Source organism: Chionomys nivalis, chromosome 8 (genome assembly GCF_950005125.1).
Source record: "Chionomys nivalis chromosome 8, mChiNiv1.1, whole genome shotgun sequence".
Taxonomy (NCBI): Eukaryota; Metazoa; Chordata; class Mammalia; order Rodentia; family Cricetidae; genus Chionomys; species Chionomys nivalis.
Genome location: NC_080093.1, coordinates 1,952,288 through 1,971,855, shown reverse-complemented (window position 1 = coordinate 1,971,855; position 19,568 = coordinate 1,952,288). Strand labels below are relative to the sequence as shown.

General features: G+C 50.0%; 1 protein-coding gene across 1 annotated transcript; it reads left to right on the top strand.

The window, feature by feature from the left end:
- The first annotated feature begins 1,995 nt into the window (after positions 1–1,995).
- Positions 1,996–18,470, top strand: Kcnk18 (potassium two pore domain channel subfamily K member 18). Its single transcript, XM_057777518.1, has 3 exons — positions 1,996–2,251; positions 4,650–4,778; positions 17,668–18,470. The coding sequence occupies exons 1-3, from the start codon at positions 1,996–1,998 to the stop codon at positions 18,468–18,470; spliced, it is 1,188 nt and encodes a 395-aa protein (XP_057633501.1).
- Positions 18,471–19,568: the final 1,098 nt, after the last annotated feature.

The window sequence follows — 19,568 nt, the reverse complement described above, 5'->3', positions numbered from 1 at the left end:
GTAACACGGCAATTTGACCTTCTGGAATCCATGCCACGTTTAACGTGGGTGTGTAATTGGCTTCTCATTATTTTTAAAAGAATCGGAGGGTTATTTGTTCTTGAACAGCTTGGCTACCGAATGTCTATATGAGGAGGGGGAGTAAGGAGCAGGAGGAGAGGTTCGAGAAGAATACGGCAGCCAGAGACTCCAGTAGAGCTGGGCTATTTCTCCTGCCTTAGCACATCCAAATCCACACACACACGGGGTGCTTTATGAAGGACAGAAATTAATTCCTCATGATTCTGGAGCTAGATGAAGGAGTCTGTCTGATGAGGGCCTAGCCTGCGGGTAGCACCCGTGGGTGGCAGAAGGAAGAGGGCTGGGTCGGGTCTTCCCAGCCGTACATGAGGGTAGCTGATCACTTTACTGAGAATTAGTAAGCTCTGAAGAATGCTTCCTTTTCACAATTCTTGTTATTATTTTGTGTATGTGGGTGTTTTGCCTGCACGTAAGTCTGTACACCGTGTACATGCAGTTCCGGCGGAGTCCAGAAGACAGACGGCTTTGCTCTACCTGGTGGGTGCAAGGAACTGACCCCAGGTGATCTTAACTGCTGAGCCGTCATCTCCACCCAGCCCCAGGAGTCTCTTTCTTTAAAATGTTTTAGATTTATTAAGTGTGTGTGTGTGTGTGTGTGTGTGTGTGTGCGTACGCGTGCATCCACACAAGGATATACTACAGCACACGTGGAAGTCAGAGGGCAGCTTGAGAAGTCAGCTCTCTCGTTTCACTGTGTGGGTTTGGGATTGAACTCAGGTTAGCAAGCTTGGTGGCAGGCACCCTTACATGCTGAGCCATGAGGGAGTCTCTTTCCAGTCACCCCAGAGAGGGCAGGAACTTACCAAGTCCTGCTTGGTAAACACGAGTCTCTTGGAGAAACTCACAGGTGCGTGGACAGCTCAAGAGCAGTTACATCATCCAAGAAGAGACCCTGTCCCAGCGGCTGACTTAGTCTCAGAAATGGGAGGAGCTTTGTAGAGGTCTCACGTGGGTAATCACAGACATTCTGTCTTCCAGCCAGCAATGGCCCCGTAGAGTTCTAATTAGAGTCAACCAGTAATGCCCCCCAACCCTGGTGTGGAAGGATTCAGCTTTGGCTCTGGTAGCGCCGCTGACTTCTGTCCACACTGCATCTGCGCAGAGCGAGGCACTGCATTGGTCTCCGCAACCCGGGAACTTAGTGTTGTTTTACCGGCACTTTTGTTAGCAAAACCGCTCTAGGGGAGGAAAAACCTCAGTAAGTAGGAAGTTTAGGTTAGGTAGATGACTTAGTTGGTAAAGTGCTAGCCTTGCAAACATGAGGATTTGAATTCAAGACCAGATTTATCATAAAAAAAAAAAAAAGGCCAGACATAGCAGTGCCTGCTTAGAATCCCAGCCCTGAGGAGGCAGAGACAGGTGAATCTCTGGGGTTTCCAGACCAGCCAGCCTGGTCTATTTGGCAAGTTCCAGGCTAGTAAGAGAACCACACGGGTTCCAGCATTTTGGAAACAAAGGGGCTACAACTACTTTCATTCTTATTCCTGTTGTCCAATATCCCAGGCACACCAGGGCAAGAGGTGTCCGAACAGCATCAGAAAAGACAGGCATTTGACTAAGACCTGAATATCAGACTTGGTACCTGGAAGCCAGGACCGCAGTTTCAGAATAGGAAAAGGCAGAACAAATCACCACGAGGTCCTCCAAAGCCCCCGCCAGCAGCTCTGGCACTGGTCAGGTGGATCAATAGCAATCTGGGGCGCTAGCAGGGGCGCCATCCCAGTTATCTGGATGAGCCGAACATGATGGGTTCCGGCTGCTTCCAGGGTCCTCTGGGAAACTCATGCACTATCCACTTAGGGCTGGAGCCTGGCCATTCTCCGGCCACTCCCACCCTCCTCCTCTAGGCCCAGGCTGGTTGCCTCCAGCTTCTCCACAAAGGCCTCCTGTCCTTCCCTGAGTCGGTCTAAGAGGATGGAAGCTGAGGAGCCACCTGAGGCCAGGGGATGCTGCCGTGAGGTGCTGGGGAAAGCCAGGAGATGCTGTCCCGAGGCCCTGGGCAAGCTTCTGCCTGGCTTCTGTTTCCTCTGCTGCCTGGTGACCTATGCACTGGTGGGTGCTGCTCTCTTCTCTGCAGTCGAGGGCCGCTCTGACCCAGAGGCAGAGGAGAACCCTGAGTTGAAGAAGTTCCTGGACAAGCTGTGCAGCATCCTGAAATGTAACAGGACAGGTAGGTGCCTGAGAGGTTCTGGTCTCACAGCAACCCTGGCAAGAGGCTGTGAGCAGCTTGCCTCTAACCTCCTCCCAGCTGGTTCCTATTTCAAAGTCTGTTTGTAGTGAGCTTGGGGGTGGGGTCACTTTTCTCTGGGCAGCTGGGAAATGAACAGGGGTGCAATGGGGAAAGTAAGCCCTAAGCAGGCGCTCTTAGGGTGCAGCTTCCCCTTGCCTGTGCCTCAGGCTCCCGCCAGCCCCACCCAGCCCCCAGGGCATAGGGGAGGGTGGGTCACTGGAGATTTTGTGGGCTGGGCAGGATGAGTGGTGCAGGCTTCAACTTTGAGACTTCAGGGAACCATCCTACCCGGGCATGGATCCCGGAAATGAACAAGCTGATTCCTATTTCAAAGTCTGTTTGTAGTGGGCTTTTGGGGGGTGGGGTCCAAGGCTGGGGTGACAGAGGCCAGGTTGTTGTTTTAGCTTAGTTTATGAGATCTGCAGCAGGGTCCTCCTTTATTAGTCGCCTGAAGACAAGGGGACCCTTATCTGAGGTCTGCCAATAGTGAGGACCCCTGGGAAGACAGAGATGAGAGGCACGAGGCCTCTGCAAGGCAGAAGATGCTCAACAGGTATTATTTCTGTTACATCCCTTGGTTTGGCCAGAGTGAGTCTGGATGCCAGGGCCTCAGTTTCTAGTTTATAAAAATGGGGACAAGATAATGGGGTCTGGGCAGGATTAAGCAAGAAAATACATTGTGGCATTAGACCAAGACTTTGTAGCACACTCCACTCTGTGTCCAGGACCCCTTTACAAATCCCTCCAGCCCAGCTTTGAGATTCCAATTGTGTGGATGTGGGAGGAAGCTTGGAAATGTAGACTTTAGATAGATTTCCTGGGTGAATCTGAGGTGTGGGCTGGGTCAGGGACCCTGAACTTGCTATAAATGGGGGTCTTATGACAGCCCCAAGTGTGCCAATAGCACCTTAGCATCTGCCTGGCCACTGAGTAGAAATGTCTCTAAGACAAAGATGCAAACACCCTCCATCAAGCAGGACTCTGACTTCCTAGGCCAGCTTCCAGTCAGCCCCAGCTATCAAGACTTGTTCGCAAACCATGTCCCCACCTGGCAGCAGCAGCATACAGAGGCCATATGGGCCACGTGTAGAACAGGGCAGGCTCTCAAGCTCTCTTTTCCCCCGCTCTCTGGTTGTTAGAGCCTAATTTTTCATTTATCTTTTATTCTCTTTTATTTTTCTCATGTTCTGTTGATTATATCTTTAATCTCCTATCTTCTCTTGCCCTGGAAAGTTACATAACTTTCAAAGTTCACGTACAAGGAAAACAAGATAGAAATTCCATTCAGGAGACTCACGAGTCTGAAATTCTAACCACCAGGCTGAACTGCTTTGCAAATGGGCAAAACTGAGACTCAGAAAGTAGCCTTTTGTCTAGACATATAAGAAGTAGTCAGGGAGAGGCTAGCACTTAGAGTCTGGATTCCCAGACCGGGGCCATTTAATTCAAGTGGGTGATGACTTCCCCTGTGGCCAGACTCTGTGCTATCCTATTAGCCCAGGGACCAAGGCTTCCCATCCCAAGAGACAGCCTCGGCCTGAAGCCGGGAGCTATAGGCTTGGTGTCTTGCAGGTTTCTCAGCACAGCCTGGTTTGCCAAAAGCCCTTCTAGTTTGGAGTTCCAGGATGGAGATGGCAGAGGCTTTTATTCCTCTTTAAAACAAATAAAGAAGGCTGGGCATGGTGCTGCGTGACTATAATGTGATGGCAGGACTGGTACCATCTGAGGAAAGCCTGTCCTGTGTAGCAAGTTCTCGGCCAACCAAGGGTACGTTGCAAGACCTTATCTCAAAAAATAACAACAGCAACAAAACCCCAAAGACCCAAACAACAACAAAACAAACAAAATGGAACATGGAAGAAATGATTCAAACGTTAAGAAATCTTCAAAGGCTGCAGTTCAGTCAGTGGTATTTGGCTAGCATGCATAAAGCCCTGGATTCGATCCTCAATACCACATAAACAAGCCATGACGAACCATGTCTGTAATCCCAACTCTTGGGAGCTGGAGTTAGGATGACCAGAAATGCAAGGTTATCTTTGTTTATTATAGCGTTGGAGGGCAGCCTGGGCCCTCTCTGAAAGGAAAAAAAAAAATAATAGTTTGAGTCCATGGAAGAAGGAAGGGATCCTCTAAGGCTGCTGAGCTCAGATCACACCCAGGCCCCCATTGGGACTATCCAGTCTCTTTGGCTCCGTAGGCTGGATCTATGCCGGGGAAGCATTTTTAAGGAGGGCTTTGATGGCTAGGCTACGGTTGGGACAATGGGGTGGGGTGGTGCTCGCCCTTGAGCTCTCACTGGGCAGGACTGTCTGGCATCACTCTGGTCTCTTCCCAGTGGTGGACGGCAACAGGAAGGACCTGTGTGAGCATCTGCAGCGGATGAAGCCCCAGTGGTTTAAGGCGCCCGGAGACTGGTCCTTCCTGAGCGCTCTCTTTTTCTGCTGCACAGTGTTCAGCACAGTGGGTAAGTGCTTGCCCTGCGGCTAACAACAACTGCTTGCCTGGGAAGGACACAGGGTACCTGAGGGCAGGTGTGCTGAGACATTCCTATTATCTAATACAAGGAGGAGTGGTGGTATGCCTACATTGGGAGCTGGGAGCTGTTTCTAGTACAGGGGTGCACCAGGAAGGGGGAGCCCTTACTGTCCATAGGCCCCAGGTGTGGAAGGCAAATCAGGAGACAGCATCTTTCCTTCTTTAGGTGGTTGCAGTCCAATGCCTGGGCATGGGCCCAGGTGAGCAAGGTACAGGCCATGCTGTGGTCCTTCTTGGACCCTTGACTGAATGTTCCTCCGTAAAGGCATTGGCCCACCACACACGCCTGTGCTATCTGGGAACAGGGTGGACACAGCTCCAGCCTATAGGTTTCCAGGCAGCTTAGACATGCTCACAGGTGAACAGAAGGGGTCTGTGCATGACAGTGGTGTTCTCGGCAGTTCCTGACAGTAGAGAAGGAGGGTGGCTGGATCAGCCTTGAACTGGGGTACCCAACAGTGAGAATGTTCTAAAGGCCTGCCGAGCCTGCAGTGTTCCTGGGTAGGAAGGCAGAGAGGTGGGGTAGGTGGGCATATCAAGGGCGTTCCAGACCCCACAGAGCCAATCGAAGGCCAGAGAGCAACACAAGTGCTGGGACTATAAGGAGGTGGCTTCAGGAGTGGAGAAGAGAGAGACTCAGGCCAGATCATGCCCTTAGGACAGGGGTCGTGTCCAACCGACTCCCAGCAGGGAAGAAATTGGTGACTCAGTCTCCCTGAGACAAGGAGGGAAAGTGGCTACTGGAGGCTTCTTCGGGAGTCCAGGTGGACAACCACCCAAGTTAGAACAACAGCTTTGAGATGGGAGGAGGGCAGGAAAGGCAGCCTGAAGGACGATCAGGGTGGGGGTTGAAGAACTACCCGCTGGCACTGGGGGTTTGGGCTTTGATGGACAGGATGGGCAAGCTGAGGAGAGGGGAGGATGGGTCTGGAGAGGGAGACCTGGATGCCTGGCTGATGGAAGTGACTCCCAATGGTGCCTCCAGAAGGAGATGCCCAGGACTGCTGAAAAGGAGGACTTGGAGCTGGCTGCTGTGAGGGCTGGGACTGGAGGGGATTGGGCTTTAGGCTCATGGCGTCTTGGTGGCAGGAGACAGGAGGGGAGTGGGCTTTAGGCTCATGGCGTCTAGGTGGCAGGAGACTCCAGGAGTCACCAGAGCTACAGAAGAGGAAGTGCTGTGGTGTGGAAATGGAGGGGAGCCAAGAGCCCCGCACCGGGATCTGAACACTGCATTGCGCATTCCGTGACTACAAACCCAGCCATGTCCAGCTGCTCTCCAATGCTCAGGCAGGCCCAGGGAATGGGGTCATATGAGCCCCACATTCTGAGCCCAGAGAGGTAAGGTCAGAGGTCAGAGGCCAAGGTCACGCAGTGAGTGGAATTGGTACCCACGAATGGACTTTGAGACTTCTAAGTCTAGTAACATTCCTTCAGAAGTGGGACCTGACCTTGTGGGCCTGTGAGGTCTGCAGACCCCTGTCTTCTGCTCAGGAAGCGGTGCTTGGGCAGCAGGATCTGCCCTATGGGTGCCTGGAGAACACAGTGGCCCTGAGGAGGGCAGAACTCCCAGAGTGGACAGAGCTGGCTGTGTCTTGTCCTTGCACTTGGTTTGTTCATGGTCCCAATCTCCAGGTTAAGGGAAGTGCAGCAGTCACCCAGAGGGGGCTCCCTCTAGAACCCAGGAAGGGTGAGGACTGCCTCTGCACCATGATCAGCCTCTCATCTAAAGATGGGTTCTGAGAACCCTCAAAGCCGTGCATGGTCTTCTCAGAGGCCACACAAAGGCCAGCATCCTGAATGGTGGAGGGCACAGGAACCGGGAATGGGGACCTGGTCTTTCTGCTGTTGTGCCTGTTTCTTCCCATTGCCCCATATATGCATAGCTGCAATTAAGATGCCCTAGTTTCTGTGGTGTGTGTAGGCGGGCAAGTACTCCCCCACTGAACCCTGTCTCATATTGTTCCTCTGTGCCCAGACCAGACAGGTTCAGTTGTCATCCCATATCCAGATGGAGAACCTGAGACTCAGTCATGTACACTTGAGCCCTCTCTACTGCCTCTCTCTGTAAACCACATGTAATTTGGGAACAGGTTGGGTGCTCCTCCTCAGGGAAACCTCTTATCCGAGGAACAGAGAGGAAAGAGAGGGGCCAATAAACACCCACACTAAAAATCATGCAAGAGGAACATCTGAGACAGGGGCAGGTAAGACAGATGGGATGGGCCCTGACTTGTCCTGAGAGGCGTAAGGGCTTCCTTGCGAATGTGATCTGTGAGCTGAAGTCTGACAGATCAAAGGGAGGAGGTTTCCAGGCAAGAAAAATGATCCCTGTAAAACGCCAGCCTTAGTATCCCCTTTTGGACCTTAAAACTCTGGTCCCTTGCGAGCCCTTCTAGGCTCCAGGGGCCATGGGGAGACTTGGACTTTATGTCCTAGGCCAGTTGAGAGGACTTTAGGAATGAGGGCAGGTTCAAGTTAGCCTGGCTTGCGTTTGGCAGTGCATCTAGCCTGCTGGGAGGGCCAAGTCAGGAGCTCTTAGGACAGAGTTCTCACCAAGATAATAATAGCCACTTGCTTAGTTCCTGCCCCTTCTGGCCAGTCAGAGGCCTGGGGTCCTTGTCATTCGAAAGAGCATTCTCCTGTTCTAGGAGGGCTATGCCCACAGCAGCCACAGAGATGTAGTTAAGTTCTGTCTTTCCCATTCCAGGGTGGCAGACCCTGGTGGTCAGCTGTGGGTTTTGGAGTCTGTCCACCAAGACTCAGAGTTGAGTAACTTCTAAAGGGATGTGGTCCTCTTAGCTGGACACCTTGACCCATAGCTCCACCTACTGCTGCCCATCTTACCCTTAAGGCACTAGAAAGGGTGGACTGAGCCTATATGTGTCAGTGGCAACCACAGCTCTTTCAGCAGCTGCCCGACCACCTGACTCAATCAATGGCCAACAGCACCAAGAAGACCATGCGCTTGCCTGCCCCCAGACACACCAGGTCGGGGTGATTCACAGCTCCTGCAGCGCTGAATATCAGGTTTCCATCACCTCACACGAGGCCCACAGGGTCCACATAACTTCTAGACATAACCACAAGTAATTTGGAAAGAACTGACTGTCCCCTTTCTGCCCTGAGTTCTCTAGAAACAGCAGAGATCGTGTTCTAGAAGCTTCTTGTTTATCTTCTTCCCCCTCTCAAGTGGCCTTAACAAGAGATGGGCTCAAAATCAGTGATGTAATCCTAAGTGGGCGAGGAGAGTTTAAGAGCCAGGGAGAGGGACTGTTCACTGGGACACCAGTGTCTGTCTCCACATACTCTACACATGACCTCACAAGCTCCGAGAGAGGTTTTGCACCCATGGGTCGTTAAGAACCAATCCTGGTTGTCTGACTGGAGACAGGCAGAGTGGGGAATGGGTAGATAATAGGTAAGAAGCATAGGAACCACACAGTTAAGGACCAAGTGATTCATAACCTCCATTAATTCTCACAAGGGTCTCATGAGTGAGGTACTGTGACTGTCCCTATTCACAGGTGAGGCATGCAGCCCATGTATTAGTCACATCTTTTGTGGCTATGACAAAATACCAAACAAAAGCAACTTAAGGAAGGAAGAGTTGGGTTTGGCTCACAGGTAGAGGGTGCAGTCTATCCAGGTGGGGGCGCTGTGTGTTGTAATAAGAGCGGCAGGGCTGCGTCCCCAGCACCCAGCCGCCCGCATGGCTAGCTTATGCCCCGAAATAATTACACGGAAACTGTATTCTTTTAAACACTGCCTGGCCCATTATTCCAGCCTCTTATTGGCTAGCTCTTACATATTGATCTAACCCATTTCTAATATTCTGTGTAGTACCACGAGCTGGCTTACCAGGAAAGATCTTAACCTGCGTCTGTCTGGAGTGGGAGAATCATGGCGACTCACTCACTCGGCTTCTTTCTCCCAGCATTCTGTTCTGTTTACTTCACCCACCTAAGGGTTGGCCTATCCAATGGACCTAGGCAGTTTCTTTATTATTTAACCAATGACCTTCCTCCATCATTTCCCCTTTTTCTGTTTAAACAAAAAAGAAAGGCTTTCATTTTAACATAGTAAGATTACATATAGCAAAACAGTTATCAAGCAAGAATTACAGTTACAATATTTATATCTATTTTATCTTTTATCATAAGTAAGGAAAACTATAACTAACCATTCTTCAACTCCATCAAAGACTCCAGAAGGATATAATATTACCTAAGCAAACAAGAAGTAAGATACTTCAAACTCTAGAAATGACAGAGACATCTCGCTGCCTGGACAGTCACCCAAAGTTCTTTTGTACCATTGGGGCATCCATCTTCAGCCTTCAGGCCCATAGTTTCCAGCAGACATTTTCATCAAGCAGGAAATTCCAAAGACAGTTCAGTCACTATCTGCTGTGTCCTGCAGAATGTCTCACAGACTCTTTCATGAGTCAGGAACCCCAAAAGACCATTTCACCTTCAGGCAAGTTCAGTAGTCCTCTCTCTGCGGGTTCTCTGTGTCCAGCTTATGCATCAGTCCAGGCAAGAGCAGTTTCTTACCCAAATAGCTATCAAACTCCATAAGGAGCCTCTTCGATGCCCATCTTCCTCTTGAAGTAGATTGGTGCTGCCAGGAGCAGACGTGTCTCATTGTCATGAAAAGTCCTAAGTTATTAAAACATTTAAATGCCATATTCTGCAGTCTTTGAAAGATATGAAGAATGCCTATCTAACTGAAATATATCTCTATATATCTAGAAAATCTAACTAACATGACTACAAATTTGACTATTATTGATGATTATCCATTAGCAACCTACATTTCCTAATTATACATTACATTTTAAATGAACTATACAATCACAATACAGTAATCAAGATCAGAAATACATATACATATAACAAAATTGACCTTAAAATCCATACCAATGCAAATTATTCATATCTATATCATATCCCCCTTTAAATGTAAAAGAACATTTATAAACAATATTTGGGAACATGGGCGCAGTTTTTTTTTTCTCCAAACTGCTTCCTGCTGAATGGGGGCGCTGTATTCAGATCTTTCATGGTGTAACCTGTGTGTCAGGGTCATCTCAGTCGGCAGTTGAGTGAAGTAATTTTCTGAAGGTGTTCACAGCAACCTTTCAGGAGGGCGTGGTCTATCATACCATATCGGGATAGACGCAATCCACAGAGTCTCATCCTCTGTGAAAACAAAAGAAGACCCTCTCCAAAGCATCATATCCTTAGACCCATATTCTGAAATCATAATACCCTTATATCCATTCTGGTTTAGCTTGGCAGCCCATATAATGAAATGTCTCTCTGTACTTAGCTCCTTCACAGTCAAAAATTTTAAAGAAAACACAATAATACAAAGAATCCAGACTCTCTGTGAATTTTCCATTTTTACGTGGCTTATTTTTCTTTATTTCTTTTAATCTACAACTATCTGTACTCTGTCTCTTTAAAGACTTTACCTTTTTTTTTTAAACCATTAACTTTATTCTCTATATTTGTTTTTTCTCTCAAGCCTACGTACAGGCACCAACACTGTGGTCTTTTATGTCTGAATCTGTTTTATTGTGAATCTGTAATTTTTTTACTATCCAGGAGCATTTCTTAAAATGTTAAGCACTTCTTAAAAACTTAAGTTGCACCATGTACAGGTAATACGGTACCGCCTGTGTCCTGCCCAGTCTAAACCTTAACTGCGCTGTTATTATGGCAATTACGGTAGTTCCTGCCTGAGACCAGCAGAGTTCCGCATGGCGGAGCTGAGCCGCTCCTGCATCAGAACCATTTGGTGCCCCTGAGTCACACACAGTTCCAGGCACACAGCAGTCCACATTGCCATCAAGCAAGCCGTAGCACTTTACTCCAAATGCTCCATTCAAAAGCTCTGTCTCCTGCAGGAGCCAGACAGAGATCGCAATGGCGGCACAGCCCAGAAAGCCGGCATTTTAAAACAGCCAGTTTTTTTCCTGCTGTTGAGTCAGGACAATTTCTTTGCGGCACGCAACCCAGAAACAGCAAAAAGCTGTCTTAAATTTTCTCTCTCTCTCCTTTTTAAGCCCTCTCAGGTTTTACGTGGAGTTCATTAGCACGTTGGGTGCCACTCTGTTGTAATACGAGCGGCGGCGCTGCGTCCCCGGCACCCAGCCGCCCGCATGGCTAGCTTATGCCCCGAAATAATTACACGGAAACTGTATTCTTTTAAACACTGCCTGGCCCATTATTCCAGCCTCTTATTGGCTAGCTCTTACATATTGATCTAACCCATTTCTAATATTCTGTGTAGTACCACGAGCTGGCTTACCAGGAAAGATCTTAACCTGCGTCTGTCTGGAGTGGGAGAATCATGGCGACTCACTCACTCGGCTTCTTTCTCCCAGCATTCTGTTCTGTTTACTCCACCCACCTAAGGGTTGGCCTATCCAATGGACCTAGGCAGTTTCTTTATTATTTAACCAATGACCTTCCTCCATCAGCTGTGACATTAGGACCATGCGGCAGCAGCTGGCTTTGCATCCAGTCAGGAAGAAGAGAGCAATGGATGCTGGCACTCAGCTTGCTTCCTCCTCTCTTTTGAGTAAGGGACCCCACCTCATAGAATGGCACCACCCACATTTAGGGTGGGACGTCCCTCTTCAGTTAACCCAATCCAAGAAATCACTTAGAAGTTCGTTTCCATGGCAACCTTGTCACCTTGACAATTGAGATTAACCATCACAAGTCCCAAGCTAAACCCAGGGACCAGTGTGAAAGAAGTGTGGTTCAGGGAATAAGCGACTTTGAGTAAGATGCTGGGGAGAAGTTGGGGGTTGAGGGAACATGTTGTAATAAGAGCGGCGGGCTACGTTCCTGGCACCCGGCCGCCCACACGGCTAGCTTTATACCCGAAATAATTACACAGAATCTGTATTCTTTTAAACACTGCTTGGCCCATTACTTTTAACCTCTTATTGGCTAGCTCTTACATATTGATCTAACCCATTTCTAATCATCTGTGTAACACCACAAGGTGGCTTACCAGGAAAGATCTTAACCTGCATCTGTCTGGAGTGGGAGAATCATGGCGACTGCCTGACTCAGCTTCTTTCTCCCAGTATTCTGTTCTGTTTACTCCACCTACCTAATTTTCTGTCCTATCAAATGGCCAATGAAATCAACAGATTAGAAAGAGATCACTCCCACATCAGGAACAAGCTTAGGTTGTCTTTTCACTGCCCAACAAGAACTTAATCAGATCGAATTCACAGGACCTCACAGTGGCCCTATGGCCACTGTAATGGGCTAATTATCTGTCCTGGGAACCTGACCTGTTCATTGCAGGAAGCTATGTCCACCACCTACTAGACACAGGAGCATGGCTGTCACTGCCCCCACCCACAACGGTCACCAAGACTGTCTGCAAACATTTACAGATGCGGTCTGCTGAGAGTCATCAGCCTGGTACAGCAGATCCAGGTGTGTTGGACCTGTGGGGTCCACACAGCTGAAGAGCTTGTGAGGAATGCAAATTCATGCTCAGTTCCATCAAGTATGGTCTGCAATTTGCCTTCTCCTGGTGACTCCCAACCTTCCTAACTCTGACCCTTTAATACAGCTCCTCAGATTGCGGTGACCCCGACCATAAAATTATTTTTGTTGCTACTTCGTAACTGTAATTTTGCTACTGTTGTGAATCATAATGTAAACATCTGTTATCTGATGACTTTGGCAACCCCTGTGAAAGGGTCATTCAACCCCCAAAAGGGATCGAGACCCGCAAGTTGAGAACCACTGGCTTTATCCAGTCTAGAACTCCCCTTGACAAACCTTGAACTTCCAATAGTCTCGTCTCCACTTCCCAAGTTCTGTGACTAAAGGCAGTACCACTGTGGCCATGTGGTGTGAGGACCGAGCCATTGTATGTGCTAGACAAGTACCCTAACCAACTAAGCCACATCCCTGCCCCCTCGATAAATGGTGACACTGGAGACATTTTCCACGCAAACTCTCGCCCAGCTGCTCTGCATAATCTCCTCCCTATCTTATACGAACCCGCGTGGGTCCTGCCCCAGACCTATCAGAATCCAGGCCCAGGTTTCCGTAGGAGCCCTCCAGGCCTCCCATCACTGACGCACTTGAAATGCATTGGCTTGGTTCAAATCTCAGGAAAACCCAAACCGCTACCCTTTGTATGAGTCAAGTAGAGAAGCCTGTGGCCAGAAGTGCCCTGAAGGAGGATGGTGGGGTGACCGCTGCTGGGTGTGATGGTCCCTCTGTACCCCTGCTTCAGCCCTGCCTGTCCAGCTCACCCAGAAGACAGCTAGCCCCAAGGCTAAGAAAGAGATACCTGTGTCTGAGGCTGGTCAGTTCTCACCTGGCTCAGCTCCTGGCATCAGGAAGGGAAGTGCAGGGGCTATTAAATCCTTGGCAGGCTAAGTGCTGTGGAGTGATTGTATCGGAATAAGGGATGCATTATAGGAAGTGATAGTTTTCCATTCTGCATTTCAGCGTTCGGTAATTGGGAGAGTTAGTTCATTCTCTCTGTGGGGCTGTGTGCCCTCTGAGACCTGCTTCCCAGGGCTCTTTTCTGGAATGTAGAGGATCTTCTGGACCGTAACACATCTCACTCCAAGGGTCTCCGGCAGCCCACCTTGGGTTGGACATATCGATGGGCAAGCTCTTGGAGTAAAAGGTGCTGGCTCTCGAGGGATATAGCTGTGTCACCTCAACAGGTCACAGCCTTATCCGTCTACTCTGCATTAAATGTGGGCGGTAATGGAGATAGCCGTAAGTTCTGCTGGGCAGAGGATTTTGATTCTAAAAAGCACTTTACTGATTGCACAAGCAATATTTGATCTGATCCTTTAAATCGAAATAAATTTAACTCTAGGCCCTGACCCTGGAGGCCTGGGTTGAGGAGGCAGCTGCTTCTGAGGAGCCAGCTGTGAGCTTCCGGAAACTCCTGAGAACAGGGGGCTTGTACATTATCTGGAAAATGAGGTGTTTCGTGTGTGGGGGACTTGCTCATGGCCTGTGACATCCCTAAGGGCTATGACTCTGGGGCCCACGTAAAACTTGGGATAGGACTCTTGGCTGGTGCACCAAGCTCAGAGGCAGCTTTGAACTTTCTATCCTCCTGCCTCAGCCTCCCAAGCAGCTGAGATTTCAGGTGTGATTCCAGGCCCTTTGCTTTTGTACCCAATGAAATTGAGGCAGCAAATGATCAAGTCCCTTAGACCAGGCCACGGAGCTCATGAATCAGAGTGAGGTGTCCAGTTTCCTCCATGGCATTTCCTCTCCTCTGGGTTCCTGAATTCTGCCAAACACCTCCTAGTGGGCTCTCCCCCAGAATTCCACCTTTTCAGTGAGGGTTCGGACAAGCCAGCCCTGTCTTCCCGTCTCAGCACCTTTCTTACACCCCTAGGTACGCCTCTCTTTAAGCCCTTAGACTCCTCACCTCCCCAGGCTCACCTCACTGCCCTCCCCTGATCCATGCCCACTGGCCACAGTGGATATCTCAATTATGGTTCTATTGCTGTAGAGACACTGTGACCAAGGCAACTCTTCAAAAATAGACAGCATTTAATTGGGGTTGGCTTAGAGTTCAGAGGTGTAGTCCATTATCATCATGGAAGGGAGCGTGGTGGCAGGCAGACATGGTGCTGGAGAAGTAGCTTGGAGTTCTACATCCTGATCCTCAGGCAGCAGAGAGAGAGAGCCTGGGCTTGACAGGGGCTTTTGAAACATCAAAGTACCCCCTAGTGACACACCTCCTCCAACAAGGCCACACCTCCTAATCCTTCTAATCCTGTCAAAGAGTTCCAGTCCCTGGTGCCTAGGCATTCAAATATATAAGCCTATGGGGGCTATTTTTTTATTTCTTTTTTTAAAATTTGTTTATTTCATATACAATATTCTGTCTGCATGTATGCCTGAAAGCCAGAAGAGGGCACCAGATCTCATTGCAGATGACTGGGAACAAGCATGTGGGTGCTGGGACTTGAACTTAGGACCTCTGGAAGAGTAGGCAGCACTCTTAACCTTTGAGCCATCTCTCCAGCCTTGGGGAGGGCGGGCAGTATTCTTATTCAACCATCACACTGGCCTTCCTTCGACTCTTTATATATAGTGACAGCTTTACTCTGGAGACATTTTGGTTAAAATTTAAAATCCTCTTTAGGGAGACATAGAGTCCTGAGCCAGGAGCTTGGTGCGTGCATGGCAGGCTGGATTCCAGCTCCCTGTCACACCCTTGACTCATGTGCAGTGCACAAACTACTTGGCTGTATGAATTGGCCACAGGAGCATTGCCCATACTGACATTGCTGCTTCGCCTGACCAGGCTCTGGCCCCTGAGTTAGCTCATCTTGACTATCAACTTGCACACCTGGGAAAAGGTGTCTCGGTTAAGGGATTCCCTTAACTTGACTCGGGGCATGTTTACGAGACATTTTTTTTTTTTTTTGATGATTAATTGTAAACTATCTTGATGTAGGAGGCCCACTATGGGCAGTACCATCCTTGGGGAGCTGGGACTGGCCTGTGTAAGAAACGTAGTTGAACAAGAGCAGGGGAACAAGCTATAAGCAGGGATCCACTATGATCTCTGCTCCAGTTTCTGCCCCTAGGTCCCTGCCTTGAGTTCCTGCTCTGGCTTCCCTCAACCATGAACTGTAACCTGTAAGCCACACAAACCCTTTCCTCCCCGAGTAGGCTTTGGTCAGTGTTGTATCACAGCAACAAGAGTGAATGAGAACAGCCCCTGTGTCAGCCTGCGTTCAAGTCACCTAACCAAGAAATCTTTCCTGAGCCTAAATCCTGAATGGAAGGAAGCCTTTGTTTTAACCACATTTGTAATAATTGTCATTTCTATTGTTTATAATAATTTGTTCTCTCCCTTCCTGTGATGGCGCCTCATCTCAAATATCAATAGTCCTATTGGTGGGTATTTGATTGACATCTGCTTCCCCTGCCCCAGAAACTCAGAGAGCTTGAGTTGCACGTGTGTGCTTTGTGGGTTCCCTAAGCACGCAATAACTACTCCCTGAAGGAGTGCATCCATGGACTTACCTAACCCTGCTACCACGTGGTCGGCCCCCAGCCGGCGGGGTGTGCAGCGCTGGACAGATGAAAGGGGTCTGATGAGAACTTAGGGGGGTCCCTAGGATCCTGGTGAGATGGCCACCCCACAGTCTGTCTGCCTTGGGAGGCCAAGTTTCCAGCAGGGGGGCCGTAAGCAGAGAGGAGACCCGTGCTCTCAGCTTGCTAAGAATCGCTTTCAATTTAACTTACACAATTGATGCATTTTTCTATATTAGTCAAAGATTAAATACAAACATACACAGCGAAGCTTTTCCCTCTGCTTGTCAACAGCTCTGAAAGCTGCAGTGGTCCACGCTGAGGGGCCGCTGGCTCAGCTCCTGGAGAAAAGCAGCCCCTGACGGGAACTGGTCAGCCCATTCTCACTAGCTGAGAGTCCTATCCCAAGACGACAAGCAGTGCTGAGGTCTGAGGAACCTTGTGAGCTAGATTCCCAGCTTCCACTGCTTATTACACATATGGGCTGGGCCAAGCTCCTTCATCGCCCCTTGCCTCAGTTTCCCCATTTGTAAATTACGAGAACACCTCTCCAGGAAGGTGTTCAGCAAGGGGATGTTAGCTCTCAGGACATCATGTTTACTAGCCTATAGGGTCCCGGGTCCCAGCCTGTCAGGATCTGCCCAGCTGGTCACTTAGGAGCATGACCAACCACCCCCCTCTAACCTGAAGTGCAAAGATGTGAGTAGCGGCCAAGTAGGGGCCTGCTAAGTTCAGAGCTGGGCTGTGCACTGAGGTTGCTGTGAGTGCTGCGTGCGCAGAGCCTCCTCGCTACTCACAAACACACGTATCTCTCTCTCCTGAAACTTCGCAGCTTGGCGGACACAGTGGTAACTTTATCTCCTTTCTATGGTCCCCTGATACAATGCACACTACCGTCCACACCAGAGGCATAAAATAAATGTCTTATATAAAAACAAATGCACCAAGAGGTCCAGGACCCTCGGAAAGGACAAAGGTGGGTTCGTGGAAGCCAGCATCTTTGATAAGATAAAGTGGAAATGTCTGCCTCCTATCAGTGCCCCTCCAGGCGAGTGAGCCCAGCCCCGAGGGTGCACGTGGTCCTCCAGGCGGGTGAGCCCCGCCTTGAGGGTGCACGTGGTCCTCCAGGCGAGTGAGCCCCGCCCCGAGGGTGCACGTGGTCCTCCAGGCGGGTGAGCTCTGCCTTGAGGGTGCACGTGGTCCTCCAGGCGGGTGAGCTCTGCCTCGAGGGTGCACGTGGTCCTCCAGGCGGGTGAGCCCCGCCCCGAGGGTGCACGTGGTCCTCCAGGCGGGTGAGCTCTGCCTTGAGGGTGCACGTGGTCCTCCAGGCGGGTGCAGCCCTGCCTCAAGGGTACATGTGGGGCACATACAACGAAATAACCTCGGCTAACGAAATGAAGAGCGATTGTGCCATCCCCAGCACATCCCCTGCCACAGACATTTTCAGCTGGATAGGAGCTGCCTCTCTTCTTTCCCAGTACCTTGATCAAGATACATGCCAGACACACACACAGACGCTTCGAGATGAATATTTACATATTTATTCACGTATATGTTTGCTTTTGGCACTTGGGGTTGAAGCCTTATGCCCACTAAGCAAAGCTTTCCCCGAGTTCTGCACCCAGTCCAGAATGAATATTCTTACCGTGTAAAGTTTCACGTCCGGGAGGAGAAACAGCAGGCCTCTTTTGAGCCCCTGGGGAATGCTGGGAGACTGACACCAACAGCAGGCTCTGTCTTGTTTCTCAGGTTATGGAGACATGTACCCCATCACCAGGCTCGGCAAGTTCTTGTGCATGCTCTATGCTCTCTTCGGAATCCCTTTGATGTTCCTGGTCCTCACAGACATCGGAGACATCCTAGCCACCGTCTTATCCAGGGCTTACAGTCAGTTCCAGGCTCTCCTTTGCCTCCCCCATGCTCCCTCCCAGTGGTGCTCCAGCCTGTTCTGCAGGAGGCAGCAGGACGACAAACCCACGGAGGAAACCATCCCTCAGATTGTCATCAGTACTGGTGCGGGCGAGTTCCTAGACCCCCAGCCATACGGGGAGCCTGCATCTCCAAGCTGCAACGTGGAGCTGTTTGAGAGATTGGTCGTCCGAGACAATCAGGACAAGCTACAACTACCCACGCAGTCCGTAGAGAGGAGCAGCTCATGCCCCGAGCTGGCGCTGGGGCGACTGTCCTGTTCTATCCTTAGCAACCTGGATGAAGTAGGCCAGCAGGTGGAGAGGCTGGACATCCCTCTCCCCGTTATCGCCCTGGTCATCTTCGCTTACATCTCCTGTGCAGCTGCCATCCTCCCCTTCTGGGAGACGGAGCTGGGATTCGAGGATGCTTTTTACTTCTGCTTCGTCACACTGACCACCATTGGATTCGGGGACATCAAGCTCGATCACCCCCACTTCTTCCTCTTCTTCTCCATTTATATCATCGTAGGCATGGAGATCGTGTTCATCGCCTTCAAATTAATGCAGAACAGGCTCCTACGTGCCTACAAAATGCTCATGCTGTTTTTTGCGAAAGGGAAGTTTCACTTTTTGCAAAAGTGAGGATGTGGGTAGCTCTGAAGCGACAGACACGGGCCTTGCAGGTTCCCTCACCTTGTTTTTGGTACGCTACAGTTAAAACACCGTAACCTGCCATCTGACGTCCTGGGGCTTAGGAAACAAAGCCTGTATGAGGGCTGAGTTCAATGTTGAGATCCTTCAGAAGCCGGTACATAGGACACTGGTACACAGGAGTGGAGGTCCTCTCCATTTTCCCTGTCTGCACCTTAGAAAGGTGCCATTTTAAGAATATAAAACAACCTGATGATGTCACCTCTTTCTTGTGACAGGAAGAAAAAATAAATAGACCTCTGTTCTTGGCACTTGTACTTCGCAGGAAGTTAAAATCTTTCCAATTGGCGCCAGCCTCCCCTGAACAGCCAAAGTGTATCCGAGTACCCTGCTTCCCTGAATGAGTGCATGGATGCACTAGACCCTGCCCAGCCTGGGTTGCTGACATCACCAAGCGGAGCTATCACCTGAGAGAAGTCTTCGTGGCCAGATTCTAGCAGAACACTTGTCTCACCCCTTAACTCGTGGATGATGCCACCTGAATGAACTGCCTGGTGACAGTGTTGCCCCCTGCAGGAGTGAATGGATTGTCACCCACTGGGCGGAGACACTCCAGAGCTGCCCTGGAGTGGCTGACATGGAGTAGGTGCCCCACCCACATGTCCTGGCGAGTTACTTCCTTTATAGTCTGTCTTTGGCCAGTACGGTGTGCGCATGTCTAGAAATGTCAGAGGGAGCGTCCTTCTTCCATGGACAGTGGGGTGGACAGCTGGCACCAGGCTGTCTCCCCTTCCCATGTGAGAGCCCTGGATTCTGCTGTACGCTTTCCCCCCTCTTCCCAGTGGGCTAGTGATCAGGTGATCACTAGCACGTCCTGAAATGCCCCCTACAGTATCCCTTTCTTGTCACCCATCCCTCCATCAGCCTCTCTGGGGGTCCCCTCCATATCCCAACTCACATCTGTCTCTAAGCAGCTTCTGAGGACCAAGAAGAGGACAGTACAGGTGGTACAGGACTGGCCGGGAGATTGGGAGAGGCACAAGTCCTAGTTTCCTTATGTGAAGGTTGATGGAAATGCTCTAAGACTGC

What these genes read in the sequence shown, in the direction of transcription:
- Kcnk18 (XM_057777518.1), top strand. Translation starts at nt 1,996, where the DNA reads ATGGAAGCTGAGGAGCCACCTGAGGCCAGGGGATGCTGCCGTGAGGTG. An exon ending in CCTGAAATGTAACAGGACAG is followed by an intron (nt 2,252 to 4,649) that starts GTAGGTGCCTGA and finishes GTCTCTTCCCAG; the next exon opens with TGGTGGACGGCAACAGGAAG. An exon ending in CACAGTGTTCAGCACAGTGG is followed by an intron (nt 4,779 to 17,667) that starts GTAAGTGCTTGC and finishes CTTGTTTCTCAG; the next exon opens with GTTATGGAGACATGTACCCC.